At 34.7% G+C, this 20,053-nt stretch overlaps 5 protein-coding genes, 22 non-coding genes and 1 pseudogene across 32 annotated transcripts; 18 read left to right on the top strand and 10 right to left on the bottom strand.

The window, feature by feature from the left end:
• Window positions 1–620: 620 nt before the first annotated feature.
• skn-1 lies at window positions 621–9,966 on the top strand (the record flags this gene model as incomplete). 4 transcript variants are annotated; one of them, NM_171345.6, is made up of 8 exons in its annotated part: window positions 621–749; window positions 5,097–5,235; window positions 5,398–5,822; window positions 7,129–7,450; window positions 7,504–7,656; window positions 8,333–8,591; window positions 8,745–9,112; window positions 9,165–9,966. In NM_171345.6, 8 exons carry the CDS (start codon window positions 621–623, stop codon window positions 9,239–9,241), a joined length of 1,872 nt encoding a protein of 623 aa, NP_741404.1. The 4 variants fall into 4 exon arrangements, with proteins under 4 accessions (NP_741404.1, NP_001367379.1, NP_741406.1 ...); NM_001380237.1 differs by lacking the exons at window positions 621–749; window positions 5,097–5,235 and having other exon boundaries at window positions 5,400–5,822; window positions 9,165–9,241; NM_171347.7 differs by lacking the exons at window positions 621–749; window positions 5,097–5,235; window positions 5,398–5,822; window positions 7,129–7,450; window positions 7,504–7,656 and adding an exon at window positions 7,776–8,138 and having other exon boundaries at window positions 9,165–9,920.
• Window positions 3,440–3,589, top strand: T19E7.27. Its single transcript, NR_054413.1, has one exon. It is a non-coding gene; the product is annotated as an Unclassified non-coding RNA T19E7.27 (non-coding RNA).
• T19E7.26 lies at window positions 3,635–3,687 on the bottom strand. Its single transcript, NR_054412.1, has one exon. It is a non-coding gene; the product is annotated as an Unclassified non-coding RNA T19E7.26 (non-coding RNA).
• Window positions 6,002–7,056, bottom strand: clec-178 (C-type lectin domain-containing protein). Its single transcript, NM_068442.5, has 3 exons — window positions 6,863–7,056; window positions 6,327–6,477; window positions 6,002–6,282 (listed from the first exon to the last, which is right to left on the bottom strand). The coding sequence occupies exons 1-3, from the start codon at window positions 7,016–7,018 to the stop codon at window positions 6,053–6,055; spliced, it is 537 nt and encodes a 178-aa protein (NP_500843.1). The 5' UTR covers window positions 7,019–7,056; the 3' UTR covers window positions 6,002–6,052.
• Window positions 9,926–11,472, bottom strand: csn-5 (COP9 signalosome complex subunit 5). The gene is made up of 4 exons (NM_068440.5): window positions 11,404–11,472; window positions 11,100–11,353; window positions 10,669–11,051; window positions 9,926–10,422 (listed from the first exon to the last, which is right to left on the bottom strand). Exons 1-4 carry the CDS (start codon window positions 11,467–11,469, stop codon window positions 10,019–10,021), a joined length of 1,107 nt encoding a protein of 368 aa, NP_500841.1. The 5' UTR covers window positions 11,470–11,472; the 3' UTR covers window positions 9,926–10,018.
• A 210-nt stretch (window positions 11,473–11,682) lies between these two features.
• On the top strand, window positions 11,683–11,733 carry B0547.34. The gene has a single exon (NR_054411.1). It is a non-coding gene; the product is annotated as an Unclassified non-coding RNA B0547.34 (non-coding RNA).
• A 361-nt stretch (window positions 11,734–12,094) lies between these two features.
• Window positions 12,095–13,573, top strand: srd-6 (annotated as a pseudogene). Its single transcript has 2 exons — window positions 12,095–12,363; window positions 13,174–13,573. Coding segments are annotated over exons 1-2 (669 nt in total).
• Window positions 12,180–12,200, top strand: 21ur-15174. Its single transcript, NR_054410.1, has one exon.
• Window positions 12,366–12,386, bottom strand: 21ur-13743. Its single transcript, NR_054409.1, has one exon.
• 21ur-10127 lies at window positions 12,370–12,390 on the bottom strand. Its single transcript, NR_054408.1, has one exon.
• A 185-nt stretch (window positions 13,574–13,758) lies between the features above and the next one.
• 21ur-15615 lies at window positions 13,759–13,779 on the top strand. Its single transcript, NR_054407.1, has one exon.
• Window positions 13,780–14,237: 458 nt separating this feature from the next.
• On the top strand, window positions 14,238–14,258 carry 21ur-8027. Its single transcript, NR_054406.1, has one exon.
• A 513-nt stretch (window positions 14,259–14,771) lies between these two features.
• On the bottom strand, window positions 14,772–15,003 carry B0547.2 (SPK domain-containing protein; the record flags this gene model as incomplete). The annotated part of the gene is made up of 2 exons (NM_068439.2): window positions 14,772–14,814; window positions 14,864–15,003. The coding sequence occupies 2 exons, from the start codon at window positions 15,001–15,003 to the stop codon at window positions 14,772–14,774; spliced, it is 183 nt and encodes a 60-aa protein (NP_500840.2).
• 21ur-10290 lies at window positions 14,791–14,811 on the top strand. Its single transcript, NR_054405.1, has one exon.
• Window positions 15,004–15,229: 226 nt separating the features above from the next.
• 21ur-12173 lies at window positions 15,230–15,250 on the top strand. The gene has a single exon (NR_054404.1).
• Window positions 15,251–15,390: 140 nt separating this feature from the next.
• Window positions 15,391–17,647, top strand: srd-8 (Serpentine Receptor, class D (Delta); the record flags this gene model as incomplete). 2 transcript variants are annotated; one of them, NM_068438.4, is made up of 3 exons in its annotated part: window positions 15,391–15,665; window positions 16,031–16,457; window positions 17,393–17,647. In NM_068438.4, the coding sequence occupies 3 exons, from the start codon at window positions 15,391–15,393 to the stop codon at window positions 17,645–17,647; spliced, it is 957 nt and encodes a 318-aa protein (NP_500839.2). The 2 variants fall into 2 exon arrangements, with proteins under 2 accessions (NP_500839.2, NP_001343801.1); NM_001356923.3 differs by lacking the exon at window positions 15,391–15,665 and having other exon boundaries at window positions 16,191–16,457.
• 21ur-10031 lies at window positions 16,551–16,571 on the top strand. Its single transcript, NR_054403.1, has one exon.
• 21ur-13207 lies at window positions 17,007–17,027 on the top strand. Its single transcript, NR_054402.1, has one exon.
• Window positions 17,291–17,311, bottom strand: 21ur-11610. Its single transcript, NR_054401.1, has one exon.
• Window positions 17,295–17,315, bottom strand: 21ur-12134. The gene has a single exon (NR_054400.1).
• Window positions 17,648–17,819: 172 nt separating the features above from the next.
• Window positions 17,820–17,840, top strand: 21ur-5996. Its single transcript, NR_054399.1, has one exon.
• Window positions 17,841–17,986: 146 nt separating this feature from the next.
• Window positions 17,987–18,007, bottom strand: 21ur-13031. Its single transcript, NR_054398.1, has one exon.
• 21ur-7079 lies at window positions 17,988–18,008 on the bottom strand. The gene has a single exon (NR_054397.1).
• Window positions 18,009–18,964: 956 nt separating this feature from the next.
• 21ur-9023 lies at window positions 18,965–18,985 on the top strand. The gene has a single exon (NR_054396.1).
• A 332-nt stretch (window positions 18,986–19,317) lies between these two features.
• On the top strand, window positions 19,318–19,338 carry 21ur-15185. Its single transcript, NR_054395.1, has one exon.
• On the top strand, window positions 19,320–19,340 carry 21ur-14198. The gene has a single exon (NR_054394.1).
• Window positions 19,321–19,341, top strand: 21ur-7258. The gene has a single exon (NR_054393.1).
• A 550-nt stretch (window positions 19,342–19,891) lies between these two features.
• On the top strand, window positions 19,892–19,912 carry 21ur-5823. Its single transcript, NR_054392.1, has one exon.
• Window positions 19,913–20,053: the final 141 nt, after the last annotated feature.

Here is a 20,053-nt window from a genome sequence, read left to right as displayed (position 1 = left end):
GAAACTGTGAAATCAAGTTCCTACCACTAAACTTATTTTAATCTGATTTTACTAATATTGCCTCAAAATTTTCGAAAAATGTATAACTGAAAATATCGAAAAATAAGGTCCAAATTTTGCTAAATTCTGGATTTTTTTAAAGCTAAAACACCGTTTTTTTTTTATTTTCGACCAAAATGTGTGGAAAATTTGAATGTTTTTTCGATTTTTCCAGTCATAAACGTTTTTGAAATTATTTAAATAAATATCACTATGAAATTCGGCACTTTTGTGCCAGATTTAGTTTTTTTTAAGCGAAAACCTCCCACAAACTATATTCCTCCTTTAATTAAATTTGAAAAAAAATACTGTAGGTTTTTGTAGACAATACAATTCCCCAAAAACGAAGTTTCTAGTTTTTTCTAGAATAGTTCTTGTAATTCCGAAAATTCCCGTTTTCTGAATTCTAGAAAAAAAATTGTTGTAACTCAAAATATTGCAGAGAAGGCCTCGTGTCGTCGTTCACGCGTTTCTCCTCCGTCGATCGGACTCTGGTCACTCAGCCGCGAGTCCGTGTCCGAATATTGTTGAGAGAAGTGTTCCACTCATTCTCACAGGATCTATCATAATCCAGTCAGTCGATGGGCGGTTCATCACGCCGTCAGCGAAGTACGTCGGCGACGAGACGAGACGATAAACGAAGACGAAGACAGTGCTTCTCTTCGGTAGCCGACGACGAAGAAGAGACGACGTCAATTTATGGAGTGTCGGTTAGTTTTTTTTTTGTTGGTTTTATCAAGTAAAAAGACCTGAAGAATATCATCATTTCACGGGAGAGCATGACTTTTCGTATCACTTTTCCAGTCAACTCTTGCAATTCTGATTCAATATTACTTGCATTTACAATTTTTGTTTTCTTCATGTTCTAAATCCAACTTTAACTAAGATTTGTAGATTTTTTCCCAAGATTTTTGGCTCAAAATTCCAGCTTTAACCTTAAACATGGCTTTTCTCTTCACGGATTACTTAATTTCTTCAGAAACAAGAAAAAAAACTAAAAGAATAACCAAGATCTGAGTGGAGCCTATTTTTAGCTTTTTTAAGCTTTTTCATCATCTACCTATATATTATTCTTGGAAGTTTCTATTAATTCGAGTAGACTAAAATAGGGAAAATACACCACAATTGAGAGTCGAGTTTTCAAAAATATGATTTTTCAAGTTCAAATTCAAACATTTTTTCTTATTTACACCCGGTTATAGATCATTTCTCAAAGACCGCGTAACATATTTACTTTGAACAGCTTTTCCTTCCCAAACTCCATATCAGACCACCTTCTCCTCTTATCACTTCAGTCACATCACTCTCGTTATCTAGGTCTCCCGCATTGTTACGTGTTAATCCCAACTATCTCATGTAGAATGTCACAGTTGCCTCGTTGTCTGAAACTATTCACGGCTCATTCTGTCTCTCTCTCTCTCTCTCTGTTGCAATAATGATGCCGGAACGACTATGTTCGTAAATGCCAGAGGACGAAGTCGAAGTCCTCTGAAAAGTAGAATTTCAAAAATTCAAGAAAACAATGGAAAGCGTGATCTTTGTATTTCAGAGCCGCTAAGAAGACCGTTCCCTTCCGAAATCCTTCTTCCGCCAGATCATCAGATTTTCAGATATTTTCCAATCTCTTCAATCTTAAACTTAGCCTAAAATATTACTGTCTGTACATTGTCCTCCATATATGTATATTATACAAACATCTTGCCGGAGTCGCTCCAAAATCGCAAACCCCCGATTGCCTATATGCCAGCTTGATAGCAGCATTACCATCCTGATAGACACCCCACGAGGCTCTTGATTTTTCGAACTTTTTCTGCTACGCCGACAGCGACTATCAACAACGGTTTTCCACCACCACGTACAATGTTTGATCAAACCGTTTGATTAAATTGACGCTCTCGGTGCAAGATGATATCATCTGGAAATGAGACGTTTAAAACCGAAAAAATGACTTGAATCATATCTGTGGTCTGATTGTGAATGGGTGCGGTTGACATGGTTAGTTGGGTTTTTGCACGCAATGGATCAAGGAATTGGTATAAGTTGAAATTCGGATCACAGCTTTCGATTTGTAAAAATTGAAAGTATGATTATTTATTGACAGAATATGAGTAGAAGCTTTCTTCTACTATATTCTAATTGAATTGCAATGTATTTGACATGCTGAACCTATTCGTTTTCACGGTTGAGGTCAAGAAATATAATTCTGAACATCACGTTCTACGAGAATTCATAAACAGCCAAATATGATGTCAAACTCACAGTACACTCAAACAGAAAGATTGAGTTCTTTGAGTTCCGACGGAACTACTATATTCTAAATTTCGCGATTTTTGATCATAATATCCTGAAATAAACAGGATATGTTCTGATTAATTGAGATTTTCAACCAAATATCAGACTATTATGCGCTTGTTTTTATTTTTGTTGTAGTAATAATAAAAATAAAAACACGTGGTTTGTAGCAGGTTTAGTATCATAATTATTTTTAGCCAAGATTTCGAAGAATTCTGATCACATATCAACAGGGAAGAAGGTGTGTGGATAATTCAATTTTCCCATGCATGTCTGACGCAGGTGGTTTGAATAATTCAGTTGTAGCTCAATTGTAGATGTATCCGATTTCCGTGTGCACCCAAACCTCTCTTTTTTAGAATATCGAAAATCTTTTCTTTTTCTCGTCAAGTGATATCTTTTGCATCTCTCATATATTTCTTATCAGTCTTGGCACAAACTTCAAACTGATATGCTTTATTTTTGAATTTTTGGTTCCTTTCCAAAAAAAAACTTGGATTTTTGGAAACGTGAAAACCAGCACGCATTTTGAAATTAGGCGTTGAGAAGAAATTAAATCAAAACAAATTTTTTATTCTCAGCAGTACCACCAAGCATTAAGTTTATTGAATAATTGTTTTAAACTGTTCTCTCGGTTTCGTGAGTTTCAGTTTCAATCGTTTTTCAAAGTATTCTGTACTAGACTTGTAACTTTTTTCGAAAAATATATCAACTTTTTGAATCAAAAATTAATGTTAAAATGTAGGAAAATGCTCGTTCGGTTTGAAAAAAAAATTTTTTTTGAAAACTTTTTAAAAGACGGCACAATTGAAAGTCTTTTTCAAACTTTTCCAACAAAAATACATATCATTTTCAGATTGAGCGAGCATTTTCCTACATTTTTATATTCATTTTTGTACGTTTGCCGAAATATTTTTCCGCACAGTCCTGCTCTGTACTACTTCTGTGTGGATTCATCAGAATTTAAGGGCAACGTGCTATGAAAAATTGCATCAACATCCACACACACATTCTCCAGATCTTCGGTTTTTCACCTCCCACCGTCTACTACCTGCCTGCAACAATTCGGTCGCACTCGCCCTCTCGCTACAACATTCACCTGCCGTTGTGTAGTCGTTTTGTAGTCGTCGTCTTTGGTGCAAGCGGCGAGCGACAATGCTGGTCTTATCAGCTTTCGTTGACTTCGTTACGGCCCCCACAGCAGCCTTCTCTTCTAGTTTTTCATTTAATTGGTCAATTTTCTGCGCACGTTAATTTACCGCGCACCAAGATTTCGGATCAAAAAGTTGCGATTTTCGATCTCCACAAGTCTGTGTCTATCTGTGTTCAGGCAAATAGACACGGCGGTCACAAAATTTTTTTACCTCTGCGTCTTCCCATTGGACATGCGCTTTCCAGCATTCTCTCGTACACCCTGCGTGTCTACAGTTTCAGCCATCTCTCCTCGTCTTGTGATCTACTCTATCGGCGCGCTCTCTCGTATTTGTCATCATTTCCATGGCGGCAAGTTAGCACAAATCGTAGAGAACTTAGAGAAATAAGGACACCGAGTGCACTGTTTCGATGGTTTTCTTTCGTTGTCTCTGGAAATCGCCTTTCTTTCTGTTTTTTGACGCCATTTTTCACTTGGTAACCTCAACACGACAACTAACTTCTTGTGTTTACTGTTTTTGGAATCAATTGTCTTTTATTTTTTTTGCGGTTTTGGACCGCCCAGAAATCGGAGTTCTTTTTTGAATTGTTGATTGTCAGGCGCCTTTGAATGTATGTTTTTCTTTCAATTCCAGTTCAATCAGGCACCTGACCCAAGCACTCTCAACTCTCACTGATAGCAAGTTTGAACTCGAATTTTCGGCAAATGTTTTAGTTGCCCTTATCTAGAATTATATTCTCACTCACTCGTATAAGCTTTCTCGCTTTTTCATGATTTTTTGTCGCATTTCAATCACTCGAAACTGACTTTTGTTTTAGTTTTCACGCAATTCTCGCTTTTCTCCCAATTTCAATAGTTTTTTTGTAGATTTCTCGACTCAATTCTGCAAGTTCCTTAAAAACCCGTATATCTACAGTAACCCGTTAGCACTTCTATTGATTTTTCAAAAAAAAACCTTTTCTCGTTTATTTGACCAACTTTTCTTGTTTGCTCTCTAGCTTTTTTTGTTCTGATCCAGTCGTCTCTAGACAGTTCATAGTTCACTTTAACATAACTGTTCTAGGCAAAAATGTTTGGTTTTATTTTTTGAAAACTAAGAAACTTTTAAAAAAGTGACTTCTTACGGTAGTCTTGTAGCATTTTTTTAAAAACAGAATTCAATTTTTGAAAAGTATTGCGAAATCTTTTGCATCATCGCAATTTTTTCTATTGTTTATTTACATCTGATATTATTGTTCTAGAAAATTCGAACCTGATTTTTTATTCGAACGACTTCCTGTGTCCTCTTTCTCTAAAATTTATCTGAAATTCAAATTTGGCGCCAGGCCAAACGCCAATGACATCATCGAAAATCAGTCTGTAGTGAGTGAAAAACGGTGTACAGAACTAACAACAGTCACGTAGGCATTTATATATCTCTGTCTCTCTCTCTCTCTCTCTCTCATTTTCTCTCGACCCTATGAGAGAGAGGGACATTTCTTCTTTTCTTTCCAATCGTTCTTCTTCTTATTTTCTACAGCTGATGATGTTTGATGAAGGTTTTATTTTCCTTGCTTTTTCCACCCTGTTAATATTATTTTCGATATTCCCAAAAATAATTCCAAATTTTCAGTCCATATTCATCTGGATACTTGCAACATCATCACTGATTTTGGTGATCAGTTCACCATCGTCCAACACCTCAATCCAATCATCGTCATACGATCGGATCACGACAAAACATCTTCTGGACAATATATCACCGACATTTAGTGAGTATGACTTGAAAAGTGCATCTGATCACTTTTCGAGCCGTTTTGTCGCTAGGGACTTTTTAATGAATCAGATGTACTTTTCGAATTTTTTAGAGCAAAAGCAGTAGTTGCACTTTTGAAACTTAAATTAATATACAAAACTATGATATATATTTTCAGAAATGTACACGGACAGCAATAATAGGAACTTTGATGAAGTCAACCATCAGCATCAACAAGAACAAGATTTCAATGGCCAATCCAAATATGATTATCCACAATTCAACCGTCCAATGGGTCTCCGTTGGCGTGATGATCAACGGATGATGGAGTATTTCATGTCGAATGGTCCAGTAGAAACTGTTCCAGTTATGCCAATACTCACCGAGCATCCACCAGCATCTCCATTCGGTAGAGGACCATCTACAGAACGTCCAACCACATCATCTCGATACGAGTACAGTTCGCCTTCTCTCGAGGATATCGACTTGATTGATGTGCTATGGAGAAGTGATATTGCTGGAGAGAAGGGCACACGACAAGTGGCTCCTGCTGATCAGTACGAATGTGATTTGCAGACGTTGACAGAGAAATCGACAGTAGCGGTGAGTTTGAAAGCCGAAGCTTCTGACAGTAAAACCTATCCTACAGTATCTGCAGCAGGGTTGTCCTTTTGGTTTTTTTTCGAGCAAAATGCAAAATCAAAAAAAGAAGTTTGAAAACACTTGAGCAATTGAGACCCCCATTAAAAAAAGATTTTCCGGTTTTTTAAGGAAACACAAAAAAAAAAAACTCATTTATTGAAATACTAATTTAGTGATAGGAAATTTTGGCATTATGGCATTGGCAATTTACATACAAAAAACTGTGGCAACATTTCACGGCAACCGTAATCAAACCAAGTGCCTCTTTGTTCTTGATGAAATGCCATGTAGGCACAATCAACATCTGGCTCATTTGGCTGTGAAGATGCCCAGTTGAGATAATCGGCTTCCGAACCATCAGACCACTTGTACACGTGGAATGTATCATTTAGCTTGTTGAGGCCAATCCAAATATTGTTCTCTGTAGTAGTAATGAATTTCAATTAGAAAAAGGATATATCTCACTCTTTCTTAGTTTGTGTACAAATAGGTTTTCGGATTCATCCTTGATGCTAACCAAGTGCCCTCCCATTGATCTACACACATTTTCTGCTGGAATCCACATTACGTCGGTTTCAAACATCTTATACCAGTGATCTTCGTATAGTTGCCAGCCCTGCAATCGGCGTCACTTTTCGTGTTAGTCTGTATTACGATAACGAGCCGAGCAGTCTTTTCGCACGCCTTATCCTGGTTGCCGTCATTTTTATTTTTCATTGTTTGTCTCTCTCTTGATACCTTATCGCAGCGTAAAACTTCTAGGATTCGTTTCGACCCGGTGGAGGGCGTTGTTTCGATTTTCCAGAGCAACGTTCGATGATGACAATTCAACGACCCGCCGCTCTGACGTACTTTTATAGATATTGAGTATTTTGTAGGTCAAAAAGAGCACGTAAGTAGACTTTGAGCTATCAGTTGGAAACTCTTAGACGAGATGCGTCATAGACAGGGACGAACTCTTTAGGGAATATACCTATTGCGTAAGTACATGGATAACTTACACTTTGTTGAAGAGCTAACACAGTCAGTAGACGCACGTTGACATCGAGATTTATTGCACGTTGTCCAGCAATAGATTGATATGAAGATTTTAGAGGGCTAGGAATGACTACGGTATTGATAGTTGGAATGAGAAGGTATAGGAGAAGAAGAATCATGGTTGAGTTGAGGAATGATTGGGGGAAGCTGATTGAATGGAAAACAATCATAGAGATGATGGTGTCAAATTTCTCAGCAAATAAATTTTAAACAATTTCTATCATTTCAGCCACTCACTGCCGAAGAGAATGCTCGATATGAAGATCTTTCGAAAGGATTCTATAATGGATTCTTCGAGTCGTTCAATAACAATCAATATCAGCAGAAACATCAGCAACAACAACGAGAACAAATAAAGACACCAACTCTTGAACATCCAACTCAAAAAGCCGAATTGGAAGATGATCTGTTTGATGAAGATCTTGCTCAGCTTTTCGAGGATGTTTCAAGAGAAGAAGGACAATTGAATCAACTTTTTGATAATAAGCAACAACATCCAGTTATCAATAATGTTTCTCTGTCGGAAGGAATTGTTTATAATCAGGCAAATTGTATGGTTTTGATTTAATTATTGTGTTTTCATTCAACATTTTTTATTTTTCAGTGACCGAGATGCAAGAGATGCGTGATTCCTGCAATCAAGTTTCCATTTCAACAATTCCAACAACATCGACTGCTCAACCAGAGACTTTGTTCAATGTAACCGATTCACAGACTGTCGAACAGTGGCTTCCAACAGAAGTTGTACCAAACGATGGTGAGTTGCTGCTGGTTGCACTTTCTCCTCTTTTTCTCTCCCCGTCTATTCCTCGCTATCTCTATCTATTCTCTTATCAATTCGTGTGCTCTAATCATTTTTCCTGACAAAAGTTGAGAGACTAATGAAGGAGGCGTGCCCATTGTTGAACTTCTGAAATGAAAGCGTAGTTTGGTGGGCGGAGCCTCAATCTGGAGCTTATCCTCCTTTATTTGCTCTCTTATAAACGACTGAAATTCAAACTCCCACCCGAATGTCACTTCCATCTGATTTTGCCTCCTCTCTTCTGGCATCCTCTACCACCACCAACACCACCAACACCGCTCCAGCAGCTGTCAACTCTTTTGACGAACAAGAAGAAGAATCCAAGAAGATACTGAACATGTACCTTCAAATGTTCAATCAACAACAGGTGGATCAACACGGCCATCATCACCAACATCCATACGCCTATTCAGGAGTCTCGAGCACTTTTGACAGAGGTTCCTATCTCTCTCTCTCTCTCTCTCTCTCTTTCATCCTATCTAGACATTCCAACATTTCCTCCTTTCAGGGCTCCCTCATATCTTGGAATGGCAGAGGGTTGTTAACCTAGAAGCGGCTTAAAATATTTCAAGATATAAGAGAGTTTGAAACCCATACCTTTCAGTTTTCTTATAATTATAAAAATTTCCAGTGTTCCCAACATCCAACTACGCCTACATTGGAATGCAAAACGACAGTCTTCAAGCAGTTGTATCAAATGGACAGATTGACTATGATCATTCCTATCAATCCACTGGTCAGACTCCACTGTCTCCTCTCATCATTGGATCTTCAGGACGTCAACAGCAGACTCAAACGAGCCCAGGAAGCGTCACAGTGACTGCAACAGCTACTCAATCGTTGTTCGATCCATATCACTCACAGAGACACTCGTTTAGTGATTGCACTACGTAAGTTGCTCAGTCTGAAAGTCTAGAAAGTCTCTTGGGATCCCATTCAGCTTATTAGTAAAAGTGCACTTGCTCAAATAGGGCAAGTGGGTACCCATGGGAACAGTTTTCAAAGTACTTTTATGCAAAAGTTCAATAATTACATAATTTCAGTGATTCGTCATCAACGTGCTCTCGCCTCTCTTCGGAATCTCCACGATACACGTCAGAGAGCTCAACCGGAACTCACGAGTCTCGTTTCTACGGAAAGTTGGCTCCATCCAGTGGATCACGCTACCAACGATCATCGTCTCCACGTTCATCACAATCTTCGATTAAGATCGCGAGAGTTGTTCCACTGGCCAGCGGACAACGGAAGCGTGGACGTCAATCCAAGGATGAGCAGCTCGCCAGTGACAACGAGCTTCCAGTGTCGGCGTTCCAGATTTCGGAGATGTCATTAAGCGAGTTGCAACAAGTGTTGAAGAACGAGAGTCTCAGCGAGTATCAAAGACAGTTGATTCGCAAGATTCGTCGACGCGGTAAGCATCATTATTGATGACAGGATCGAAATGATTTTTTTTGTAATTTCAGGAAAGAACAAGGTTGCTGCCCGCACTTGCCGTCAAAGACGCACGGATCGTCACGACAAGATGTCCCATTACATCTGAGAAGCCCTCTTTTATCACATAAAATCTCGGTCGAAACCTTATTAAAGCCACATAATTAAAGATAATTAATTCCGCCACAATAATCGTTTTTTTCTTCTTTGCCGTGTCTCATTTCATTTTGATCTACTCTTTCCTCCCTTCGGATTCTTTGATTTCCCAGTGAAATACCTCACCCACTTCAATCCCCACAAAGTGAGCAACCCCTATCTTGCAACAGTTTTATCATCTCTTCATCATACCCAGTTTGATAATTTATTATCTGATCCCCATCCCCTTGTCGCCTCTCATTAGTATCCTAGTTTTTCATTTGAGCCCGGAGCTCAGACTACATCTCCGAATCATCATACAAATAGATAGAAACGGGTCTCGTGACGAAAGAATACGTGCACCACACGACCCCCCCATCCTGTTCACCCCCATACACCTGAAAAATATGATCTTTACAGTTATTTCTATTATATCCTCAAATCTCTCGTAATATCGTATCAATTTCCTCTTCTTTTTTGTCATTTTCAATTTTTCTCAAATTTCTCAGATCTATTCTTTTTCTTGTATTTTTGGAACTTGTATCCCTCCTCCATCCCCAGACTTCCCCTTCCCAGTTACTCTTGTACATTTTCATATATGTCCATATATCGTTTGAATCTCTCATTTATGGAAATAAATTTGAAAAAATCAATCATTGAAAAGCAAAAATTTCATTCAAATAAAATGATGTTGGTGAATTTAACACAGAAAACAGGGGGACTTGATTTATAAATATAGACAAAACGAGAATTAAGCATCGGCCATCTCAACAGCGGGCTCCGGAGCAGATGGAGAAGGACCAGCCTTCTCGGGTTCAGTTGCCACGGCGATATCCATTGGAGATCCTGCAGAAGCATGGGAACATCCACAGCCACCACCAGCTTGGCGAGCAAACAATAGTTGTTTCACGAGATGAGAGATTCTTCCAGTTTCAAGTTCATCTCCGACTGCCTTTGCATCGGTCACGACTTTCATCAAAGCTTCATGTCCATCGACACTTCTGTCATTCAATTGGAGCTTCTTATCGACGGCCGACAGCTTCTGATTGATGTCTTGAATTTGATTGTTGAGGAATTCGACGTTTGAGAAGAGTGGAGAACTGCTGAGAGTGGAAATCCAATAGCTGTTCCACAGAGAAGTCAAGATGTGAGCGTCTGGAATTTTAATTATTAAAACGGGAAAGAATCGGAGATGTTTCTTTTTCAATTGAGACCAATTTCCCGTTGAGATGTTTAATATTATTATTCTTATTTTAAAAGTTTAAAATTTCAAGCTATTCGATTCCAATAAGTTTAAACAATCCAAAAAACAAAGCTTTGAATATTGGATTTTACAGTTGATTGTCCTTTATCGTATTTTTATTATGTAATTCATTCCCGATAAATATAAATTTCACCTACCAAGTTGTGATTTGAAGAAGCTGACGTCAAGCGAGTAGTATCGTTTGCAATGTACACCGAAATCCTCAATCTTTGCGAGAGGAATCGACTGATACTCTGATGGAACATCATCTGGTGGACGGTATCCTTCTGGATATGTACGGAATGCGCCAATGTCAACCTTTCCGGCAGACATAGTTCTCAATGGATCAATAACAATAGCAACCCATGGCTCTTGGAACTTTTGATTGAGTGTCTGCGTTGAGACGTCGATTCCGGATAGCCAGCATCCATATCCAGGATGAGAATGATACCATCCGACGACTTTCTCCTTTCGACCTTCCGTATCGCACATTTCAGAATAAACTGTCATGTACTCGTAGGCTTGAGCTTGGGCATTGACTCTGGAAATTTAAAATGTTCGAAATTACTCCCAGCGTAAATCATTTCACCTGGTCTCAGTACCCTCAACTGGAAGAGCGAATACATCAAGAATAATGAAAGAATTAGCATCGATTCGACCTTGCAAAAGTCCCATAATTTCCAGATTTCCACCTCTTTTCGCGTGCATTGTCATTTTCAGAAGAGCAATTGCAGATATTTTGATTTGTTTGAAATAATGTGGATCTTTATCCCATGGTTTTGCATTTCTGATTTCTACTTGCTGCTTGTTGTTGTACTCGAAAATCGAATCGACATTTTGGACCTGAAACACAAATAATATTAAAAATCTAAAAATATTTAAGAAAAACTGACGTTATTTTCTTTTTCCCAGTTTCTCTGCGGAACTGAGCTGGATGGCTTGACGTTATCAACTTCCATCGTCTGAAAAAAGCATTACCTTGCTAATATTATTAAGAAATACAATCAATAAGACGATAAGGGCATGAAAAATGATAATGAGATGATTTTACATGAAGAATTGAAACAAATTAAGTAATTCTCAGATTATAATTTTTTTAAATCGATTGAAACCAACAAAAACTAAAAAAAATCTGAAATTTGAAATGAGAAAATATCTGTTGTTATTCTAACAACGACACTCCAACTTTCCGTTGGTGCGCGTTGTTTACCGTAAACCGACACCAAGCGGATGTACTACAATTGGAAGACTTGATTTCATAGAAGAACAAATAAATAGGAGAAATGTATTAAAAATGATTATGGCGGAATAAGATATTTAAGTTTTAAATGTCCTAAAGACTGGTTATCCAGCTTGTTGCATTGTGGATCCCTTTTAGAGAAGTTGGCATTCCAGTTCAAAGGTTTTTGCTCAATTCCAGAAACATATCATCAATCTGGTGTAGTCTAGAATGTATACTACAAAATACTGAACCTCATCAATGACCCTTAAATCTTCCAGAAGAATATTCATGAATACTTGCTACTGCAAGCAAAAAGTTTTATAAAAGCCACAAGCTGAGCAAGAAAACATTTCGCAGAAAAAATGTTATCCGCAATTTTCCTGATTATCAACTCGTTGGTGACTGTTTCAGGATATTGTGTTAATTTATTCCTCCTCCACGTGGCAATATTTCATAGTCCGTCTATTATAAGAACATTCTCAATTGTCATTATTAACATGGCATTCACTAATTTTGGAGCATGTCTTAGTGGATTTCTGATTGGACAACGAGTTATTCCAGCTGGGAAACAATTATTTTATATTTCCTATGGAATTTGCTCAAATTTAGGAGAACAGTTTTGTTTTGATATGTGAGTTTGACGTGGAAAAAAAAATGAATGTCAATGGAAAAATGTTCCCGTTTCAAGAAGTTTTTGAAACAGAAGAAATTTGAAAAACAATTATATGTAGGTAGATCAAATTGTTACTGCCCTATTTTTATATTTATCTTAACATTATTTAAACGAGGTTTGGACGGGTTTAGTAAGATGAAAAATTTTTTAAATGGGAGAGGGCTAAATTTAAAAAAAATTAAGTCTTGAACTATAGAAAAACAATAAAAATGGATCATTGTCAAAAGGAATTTTTAAAAATCCTTTAAATCGATGAAAAAAATTAAAATCTAAACATACACTTAAGAAATGTATAGAGTGTTTAAAAATTTCAGTCAGAGTTTCGGCAAATTGCCAAATTTTTTTTGCGAAACTTTTCCCTTTTTGAGAAATTTCATGGATCTCTGCAGGTTTGAAATTTTAGAATTTATAAAATTAATTAATAATTTCGAAAACTCAAAGAAAAATTTATTTTTGGTAAACATCCAAAATTACGATTGCTGAAGCCTAGGACATCAATTAAAAATTAGTTCCAAAAAGTTTTTGAAAAATTTAACTAAAAGCAGTTTGAAATATTTTTCCATTATAGTATATATTTTTCCACATATTTTAGCAAATTAAATCCATCGAAATTAATAAAAAAAAGGTTTCCCCAACAAAGATAGTTTAAAAAAACAGTCTCCACCCACTTATAGGCTCTCTTATGCGCCTGAATCAAACTTTTTTCTTGCATAGGTTTCAATGACAGAATACTCCAATTTTTTAAATCTCCAAAAAAACTTTTTCCAGATTCGGAGCCCTTCTACATTTCCACACTCATGCTCTTTGTCTCATTTTTCTATCTTTTGCATACCGTTTTTATGTGATGAAACATCAAGAGATCTCCCGATGTATTCTTCAAGTTCTCATATTTCTCATCTACATTCCATCATTTATACAATTAATTGCAATGCTCTTTTTTCAAGATACCAATTTTGCAGAAATTCGAATTTTATTCATAGAATCTCTTCCACAACACAACATAACAGATCTTACTGTAACTGGAGCTGTGGATATATTTCAATTCAGTACACCTATTACAATTGGAATTCGTGTTTTAGAAAGGAAAATATTGAAATTATTGATGTTAAGAAGAGTGGATTTGTCACAGAAAACGAGAAACTTTGCACGCTCAATTACTCCGGGTTAGTGTTTCGGAAAACTACATAGAATTCTAAAACTTAGTTTTGAAAAATATCAAAGAAAACTAATTTATTTCTAAAAAACAATTAGAATGCTCAATATTCTTATTATTTCGACATTCATTACAATTGCAGATAAAAAATCTCACTGTTTCAAAAAACTATTAAGTTCAACCGTTAATTTTTGACATATCGGGATTGGTCGACGACGCAGAGCTAGATTGAGCATTCACCTTTCTTTTTATCTGCACCGTGCCGATTGGATCGTTGCTAGTCCGTTTTCTCGTCTTCTGTAGATGAAGACCTCCACCAAATCGGCCATCGAATGAAATAATGCAACCACTATATTATTTATTGCAATCACTATTCTAACTTTACTTGACCGATTTCTTCAATTCTGAAAAATGTCGAATTAGTTTACACCTTTTCATTTTCTTTTCACTCACTTCTCACGAAGAGTACTATTCACGACCAGTCCATAGACAAAGTGGAGTTTTATTTGATCTTCTACATTGAATCCGCAATCTTCGGGTTTGGTAAAATTCTGGGACGAATACCTGACCTTCTGAGATTTGTGCAAAATAAATAAATTATCATTAGACTGATTTACACTTAAATTAAATTTGCTGTTTCAAATTTACATCTTATTCTCAACCACGAAGCATTTCACAATCCTCAAGGGGAAAGCGTCTCATAACTGGAATAAAAGTTTACGTAGTCAATTGAGTCGAGCCCAATAATCTGAGTGAGCTTTATTTTATCACAAGCAGATTTTGCAATGTGGGCACGGTTAAATTTTCGCTCAATTCTTTTGGGTCTTAAAGGCAGATTACCTTCAGTAGGAAAATTTAATTAAAAACATTCAAATGGTGCCAAAAATGACCAAACTTTTCATAAAACTTTTGAAACAATTTTATTGACATTGACAAATATGACAATTACTGAGTTTTTATGCCACTTTTTGAGAAAACTATAAAGAAACTATAAAACTTGAAGATTTTTTTGATCGACGATTTCTAAAAAAATTAGCAAAAACTGAGCGATTACTCCTATTTGACCCTAAATAAAAGATTTTCATCCAATTTCTGTAAAGTTTTACTATGATATTTAGTCATTTTAGGATCAAAGGAGTGGTTTGTAACAAGTTTCTCATTGGGCTGATTTACACTTAAATTAAATTTGCTGTTTCAAATTTTTATCTTATTCTCAATCTTTGAAATCTAACTTCACTTGACCGATTTCTTCAATTCTGAAAAATGTCGAATTAGTTTACACCTTTTCATTTTCTTTTCACTCACTTCTCACGAAGAGTACTATTTACGACCAGTCCATAGACGAAGTGGAGTTTTATTTGATCTTCTACATTGAATCCACAAGCGTCGGGTGTAGAAAAGTGCTGGGACGAATACCTGAAAAAAAAGATCTTGAAAATTACCATGAAACTAAGTTTTTGAACATTCGATGACCTTCTGAGCTTTGTGAAAAATATATAAATTCTAAAATTATTTGAATTGTTGTTAAAAGAAAACTGCGTCTCAATAATAAGTCGTGTATACACTGTTTCTTACAGAATATTTTCAAATGTAATTTCTGAACTTCTAATTTTCATAAAAACATTTTCTGTAAGTTCTTTTATCGAACTAAAATCTTTTAATTTATATTATTGTTCTGAAATCATTGGGTTGTAAAGTTCCGCCTCTGTCACACCCAAATCTTAATATTTTTCATTATGCGCGTTTTCGGGTGAAAAAAAAGAAGAAAAGTTCAAATCTTAGTCTGTGCTCCTCATCTAACTTTTTTCTATTTCATTTCTTCTCTTTTTAAAATGCCAGAAGTCACGATCATCTTCATTTTAATTAACACAATTGGCACTTCATTGGGTTTTCTGGTTAATTTATTTCTCTGCTACGTGGCATTATTCCATAGTCCACCAATTATCAGAACCTATTCAGTTATTCTAATTAATATAACACTAACCAACATCGGAGTCTGTATAACTGGATTTTTGCTTCAAGAAAGAATAATTCAATCCGGAAAATCTCTGTTTTATGTTTCCTATGGATATTGCTCACTTTTTGGAGAACGACTTTGTTTTGATATGTAAGGTTTTTAAAAGAAAAATGGAAAGCATCCAAAATGAAAATGATTGCTGTTTCAAGAAGAAGTTGAAAAAATGATTATGAAAATGAAAAACTTGAAGTGCCTTTTTGATCGACTTCTTAATCAGCTCAGCAGTTTTTTTTAACTGAAAACGAAACGTTTTCATTTTTCGGTTTTCTGTTTTTTTACTTTTCAGTACGATATCCTAAAAAGCAGGGAATTTCTTCCACTGTAATTGTTGTAATTTTTAATAAAAAATATTTTCCAGAATTTTGAAAAAAAAACGTTTAACTACGATGTTTGGAAATTCTAGCACTATAAAAACGATCTCAAATGATTGTTCATTTCCAAATTTCTGATTCTAGATTCGGTGCTTACCTACACTTTCATACTCATGCACTTTGGCTCTTGTTCCTCTCTTTTGCATACCGTTACTATGTGATGCTCCAGAAAGAGCCAAAAAGAAAATCGCTGCAAGCCGCAATTTTTATAGTTTATTTTCCATCTTTTATTCAGTTATCAGCAATGCTTTTTCAAAAAATGGATCTGGATGAAGTTGAAACTGCATTGAAGGATAGGTTCCCACAATTTAATTTTACTGGATTAGCAGTCACTGGAGCAATTGATATTATTGGTTTTGCAACACTCTACACATTAATTCATATGACAATTATCAGTATTCCACTTGCAATTGGTATTCAAATATTGAGAAGGAAGATTATTAATTTATTGGTTTTAAAAGGAGTTGATTTGACGACAAAATCTAGAAATCTACATGCACAATTATTACGGGTAAGGGCATTTTGAGATTCAAGATTACGGTTTTATATAAATTCTACTTTTTCAATAACAGATTATAAGACATGCAGTTATTAGTTTGTTCAGTTTAAATGAAAAATTAAAAAAAAAAATTACTGTTGCAGTTCAATGATAAAGTCTTTTGTCTCTGACTTGACCTAATTAATAAGAAACAAACATTTGTTTTAAGTTTGTGAAAAATAAAGTAACTCTCTCATAGACTAGGCATGAATATATTTGGTAAATGTCAAAATTGCAATAGTTTTGGCAATTGACAACTGCTGACTATTAAAAAAAAATTCTGCATTTGCCAATACGATAAGCGACTATTTTGACAATTGCTTCTAGGAAATTTATTTGAGAAATTGAAATGAAAACAAAAACTTATTCTATCAGACCAAAACAATTTCCAAAGTTTCTCGAGATTTTTTTGAAACTCATTGTGAAATCTTCTTCTGAATTTACGTGGCCATGTTGAATTTCTTAAATTTTTTACTGTTTTTGTTCAATTATAAAATCAGAATTCAAACTAAACTAAACTATTGCTGCAATGCACATTTCCTGATCATTAGACTTTTTTCAAGCGGAAATATCAAGAGTCACGGAGTTTGATCAAAAAACATATAGTCTGTGTCTGAATAATATGTCATGTAGGTTATTGAAATTTTTTGAGGAACCAATTTTGGCGGGAAAAATCTGTACAAATATAATTTAAGTTAAAAAAATCTGAAAACCTCATTTTTGCAGAGTTCAGAGTATTTGTGTGTCTGCTGAATTCGCAGAAACTGTTAAAATTGTTAAAATTAATATTTTATTAGACTGAAAAAATCCATGAGAAATTTGAAAGATTAATTATTTAGTTACAAATGGGTGGCAAAAATCAACCAATTGAAACAGTATTTAAATTTTTTAAAAAGCTGAAATTTCAGACGCTCACATTCCAAGCAACTGTCCCACTGATATACTTTCTCGATGTCTTTTTCTTTTTTCTCACTCACATTTGGAATAACCCAATTCTTGAATTTTCAATAATAATTCCATCTTTAATAGTTCCCATTCTAATCCCAATATCCTCACTTATATATGTAACTCCATATAGAAATTATGTGTTGCGATTTTTTTCATTGAGACCGGGACTGCAGGCTGTAAACTCTCAAAGTATTATTCCAGTTATTTGGATTTAATCCTTAATTTTACATATTTTTGTTAAATTAATTAATACAGTTATTCAGTTTGAATAAAATCATGAATGTGAAGAACAATAATGTTTCAGATTGTTTTTTTTGTTAACTGAGAAGTTAACTTTTTTAACTGTTTGATATTGTGCTTTTAATTAAGTTATTAAAATCTCTTCGATGGGTCATTATACTGCTGCAAATTAATAAATATATTTGCTTATTTAGTCTTCAGTCTTAACAATGTCTAAAAATTTCACATCTTGTAATAAACCAATATTTTAAGTTTTTCGAAAAAGAAAACCAGTAAAACATGCCCCCTCTGCACGAAATTAACACTAAATATGTAGCCATCTCTGAAGAGAATAAATTCTGGTACCCAAGTTTACCATCATTTAGCAATTCTTTGAAACAGTGAGAAAAATTGAAACACATATTCAGTGAGTTTACCTTTTTAATACTATTCTTTCTCATTCTCAAATGATAAATAATGTTTTATGAGCATTCGAAAAAAAAAACGAAAAGTTTAACAATAATTTGTGTTCAACAGAGCATATACCCTAGACAAAATGGAAAATATGCTTCCTATGTACTTCTAAAAAGTTCAATTTCCTACTGACTATTTGATCTTTATAATTAAGGAATAATCTTTACACCCTGCTACTTTTGTTATTTGTAGCCTACTGTAGCTTAAATCTTAAAGCTACATATGACTTTAATAAAACAATGAATATTCTTGACTGCCGGGTTCAAAAAACAAAGTCGCTATTGAAACCGAGCTAACGAAAAATGGAATTGATGATAATGGAAGGATTTGGGAAATTGTATAAAAGCAGTGAAGGTGCTTTGAAAGTTTAAGGTTCAATAAATTAGCAATGACCTCTTTCAGTATTCCAGAAGGTAAGTAAATTATTAAAACAAAACAAAAAATTATAATATGTAATCTCGAAGTGATCCATTCTAATTTTGACTTGTGGAAATCGTTGCAAAATATATGTTTTGATAGTTTATTCACCAAAAATTGGATTCTGTTTCAACATAGACCATGCATGTTTTTTGTGCAAGTGAATGAAATAACAATTATGTACTTAGAACGAAATAAAATAACCAATGACGAATTGATGTCATCTGAAAATTTTCCAGACTTTGCAGATTGATTAACTTGAATCATTGTTCAAAATGTTGAATCGCTCAAAAAATTCTGAAAACGTTTAGTTAGACTGCTTATCTAAAGTTTTGTAATTAAATAATTTCTCAAACTTGCCAAACATGAGTTTACTGTTTCAATGTGTTTACTTAAACTTAGTTTTGTTTTGGGAAATTTACTCTGCATAAGACCTTTTTTTGAAAACTGCATTCAAATAGTTCTTACGAATTGTTGTTTTGTGCAATATACATTGTAAAACAAAATGTAAAAGCTCCCTCATTGTTTTCGTTCCGATAAATGAGCTGAAAACTATGTACCTTAAACGAAGTCAAATAACCAATGATCAAGTGATGCTATCTAGAATATTTCCAAACTACGCAGATTTATGAACCATAATTTTTCGAAATATTGAATCGCTCAGAAAACTTTGAGCACATTTAGTTAGACTGATCATTTAAAGTTTTAAAATTTGTCAAAAATGAGTTTACTGTTTCAAGTTGTATACTAAATTTTATTAGGTTTTCGTGTTATTTATTGGATTCTACTATATGGTACAATGTTTTCGTCCAAATACAATTTTTTTCAAAAAAAGTTCTTGTTCCTGTAAATGAACGGCCAAACTAAAGCTAACATTTTAAAATTGTACAGGTTCAGGAAAATAAACTTGATGTATGGAATCATAGTAGTTCTTAGAATTCATCATTTTTGAATGAAAACCTTGATTGAGTCCATCTCCTACGCTATAGTAGATATCCTTTATGAATTGATGGAATACGTCACTGATGATCACAATTAGTTGTTTATTATGAAGTATTTATTCGAGAATGTTCCAGACTCCTGCTAGTATGCTGCCAGTTTTCCAACATTACTAAATTACTCATCTCTTTTCTATTCATTTTATGAAGTATTTAAGATTTAGCCGTTTTCTTATTTTACGAGATTTTCAAACGTTCTGAAAGTTTTTAAAGATATTTTTTGAAAGACATTGTTTTTGCTCCGTGTTTGCTTTTATGTTATCAAAAAACTTCGAATTATCAAATTTTAACCAAGAAAATGTTTACTGTTTTAAGTAGTTTTTGTAATTTTTGTAAAAAAGTTGGTTTCAATTCCATGCTATCTGACTTGAGTATTAAAAATAAAATTTCAATCCCCAAAAAAGTGTTTAAAAAATGTGAAAATATCATTTAAAAGAAACAAGTATTTTAATAGAATTACGTCACAAAGGTTTCCGGAAATGAATATTGGCATAGTTTTTATTGAGATTACAG

This window comes from Caenorhabditis elegans, chromosome IV (assembly GCF_000002985.6).
Source record: "Caenorhabditis elegans chromosome IV".
NCBI classification, from domain to species: Eukaryota; Metazoa; Nematoda; class Chromadorea; order Rhabditida; family Rhabditidae; genus Caenorhabditis; species Caenorhabditis elegans.
The sequence above is the reverse complement of the archived record's forward strand: the minus strand, read 5'-3'. Positions and strand labels throughout refer to the sequence as shown.

What these genes read in the sequence shown, in the direction of transcription:
- clec-178 (NM_068442.5), bottom strand. Translation starts at nt 7,018, where the DNA reads ATGATTCTTCTTCTCCTATACCTTCTCATTCCAACTATCAATACCGTA. An exon ending in TGTTAGCTCTTCAACAAAGT is followed by an intron (nt 6,478 to 6,862) that starts GTAAGTTATCCA and finishes CGCCGATTGCAG; the next exon opens with GGCTGGCAACTATACGAAGA. An exon ending in TGTACACAAACTAAGAAAGA is followed by an intron (nt 6,283 to 6,326) that starts GTGAGATATATC and finishes TTACTACTACAG; the next exon opens with AGAACAATATTTGGATTGGC.
- csn-5 (NM_068440.5), bottom strand. Translation starts at nt 11,469, where the DNA reads ATGGAAGTTGATAACGTCAAGCCATCCAGCTCAGTTCCGCAGAGAAAC. An exon ending in ACTGGGAAAAAGAAAATAAC is followed by an intron (nt 11,354 to 11,403) that starts GTCAGTTTTTCT and finishes TTTGTGTTTCAG; the next exon opens with GTCCAAAATGTCGATTCGAT. An exon ending in GTTGAGGGTACTGAGACCAG is followed by an intron (nt 11,052 to 11,099) that starts GTGAAATGATTT and finishes TTAAATTTCCAG; the next exon opens with AGTCAATGCCCAAGCTCAAG.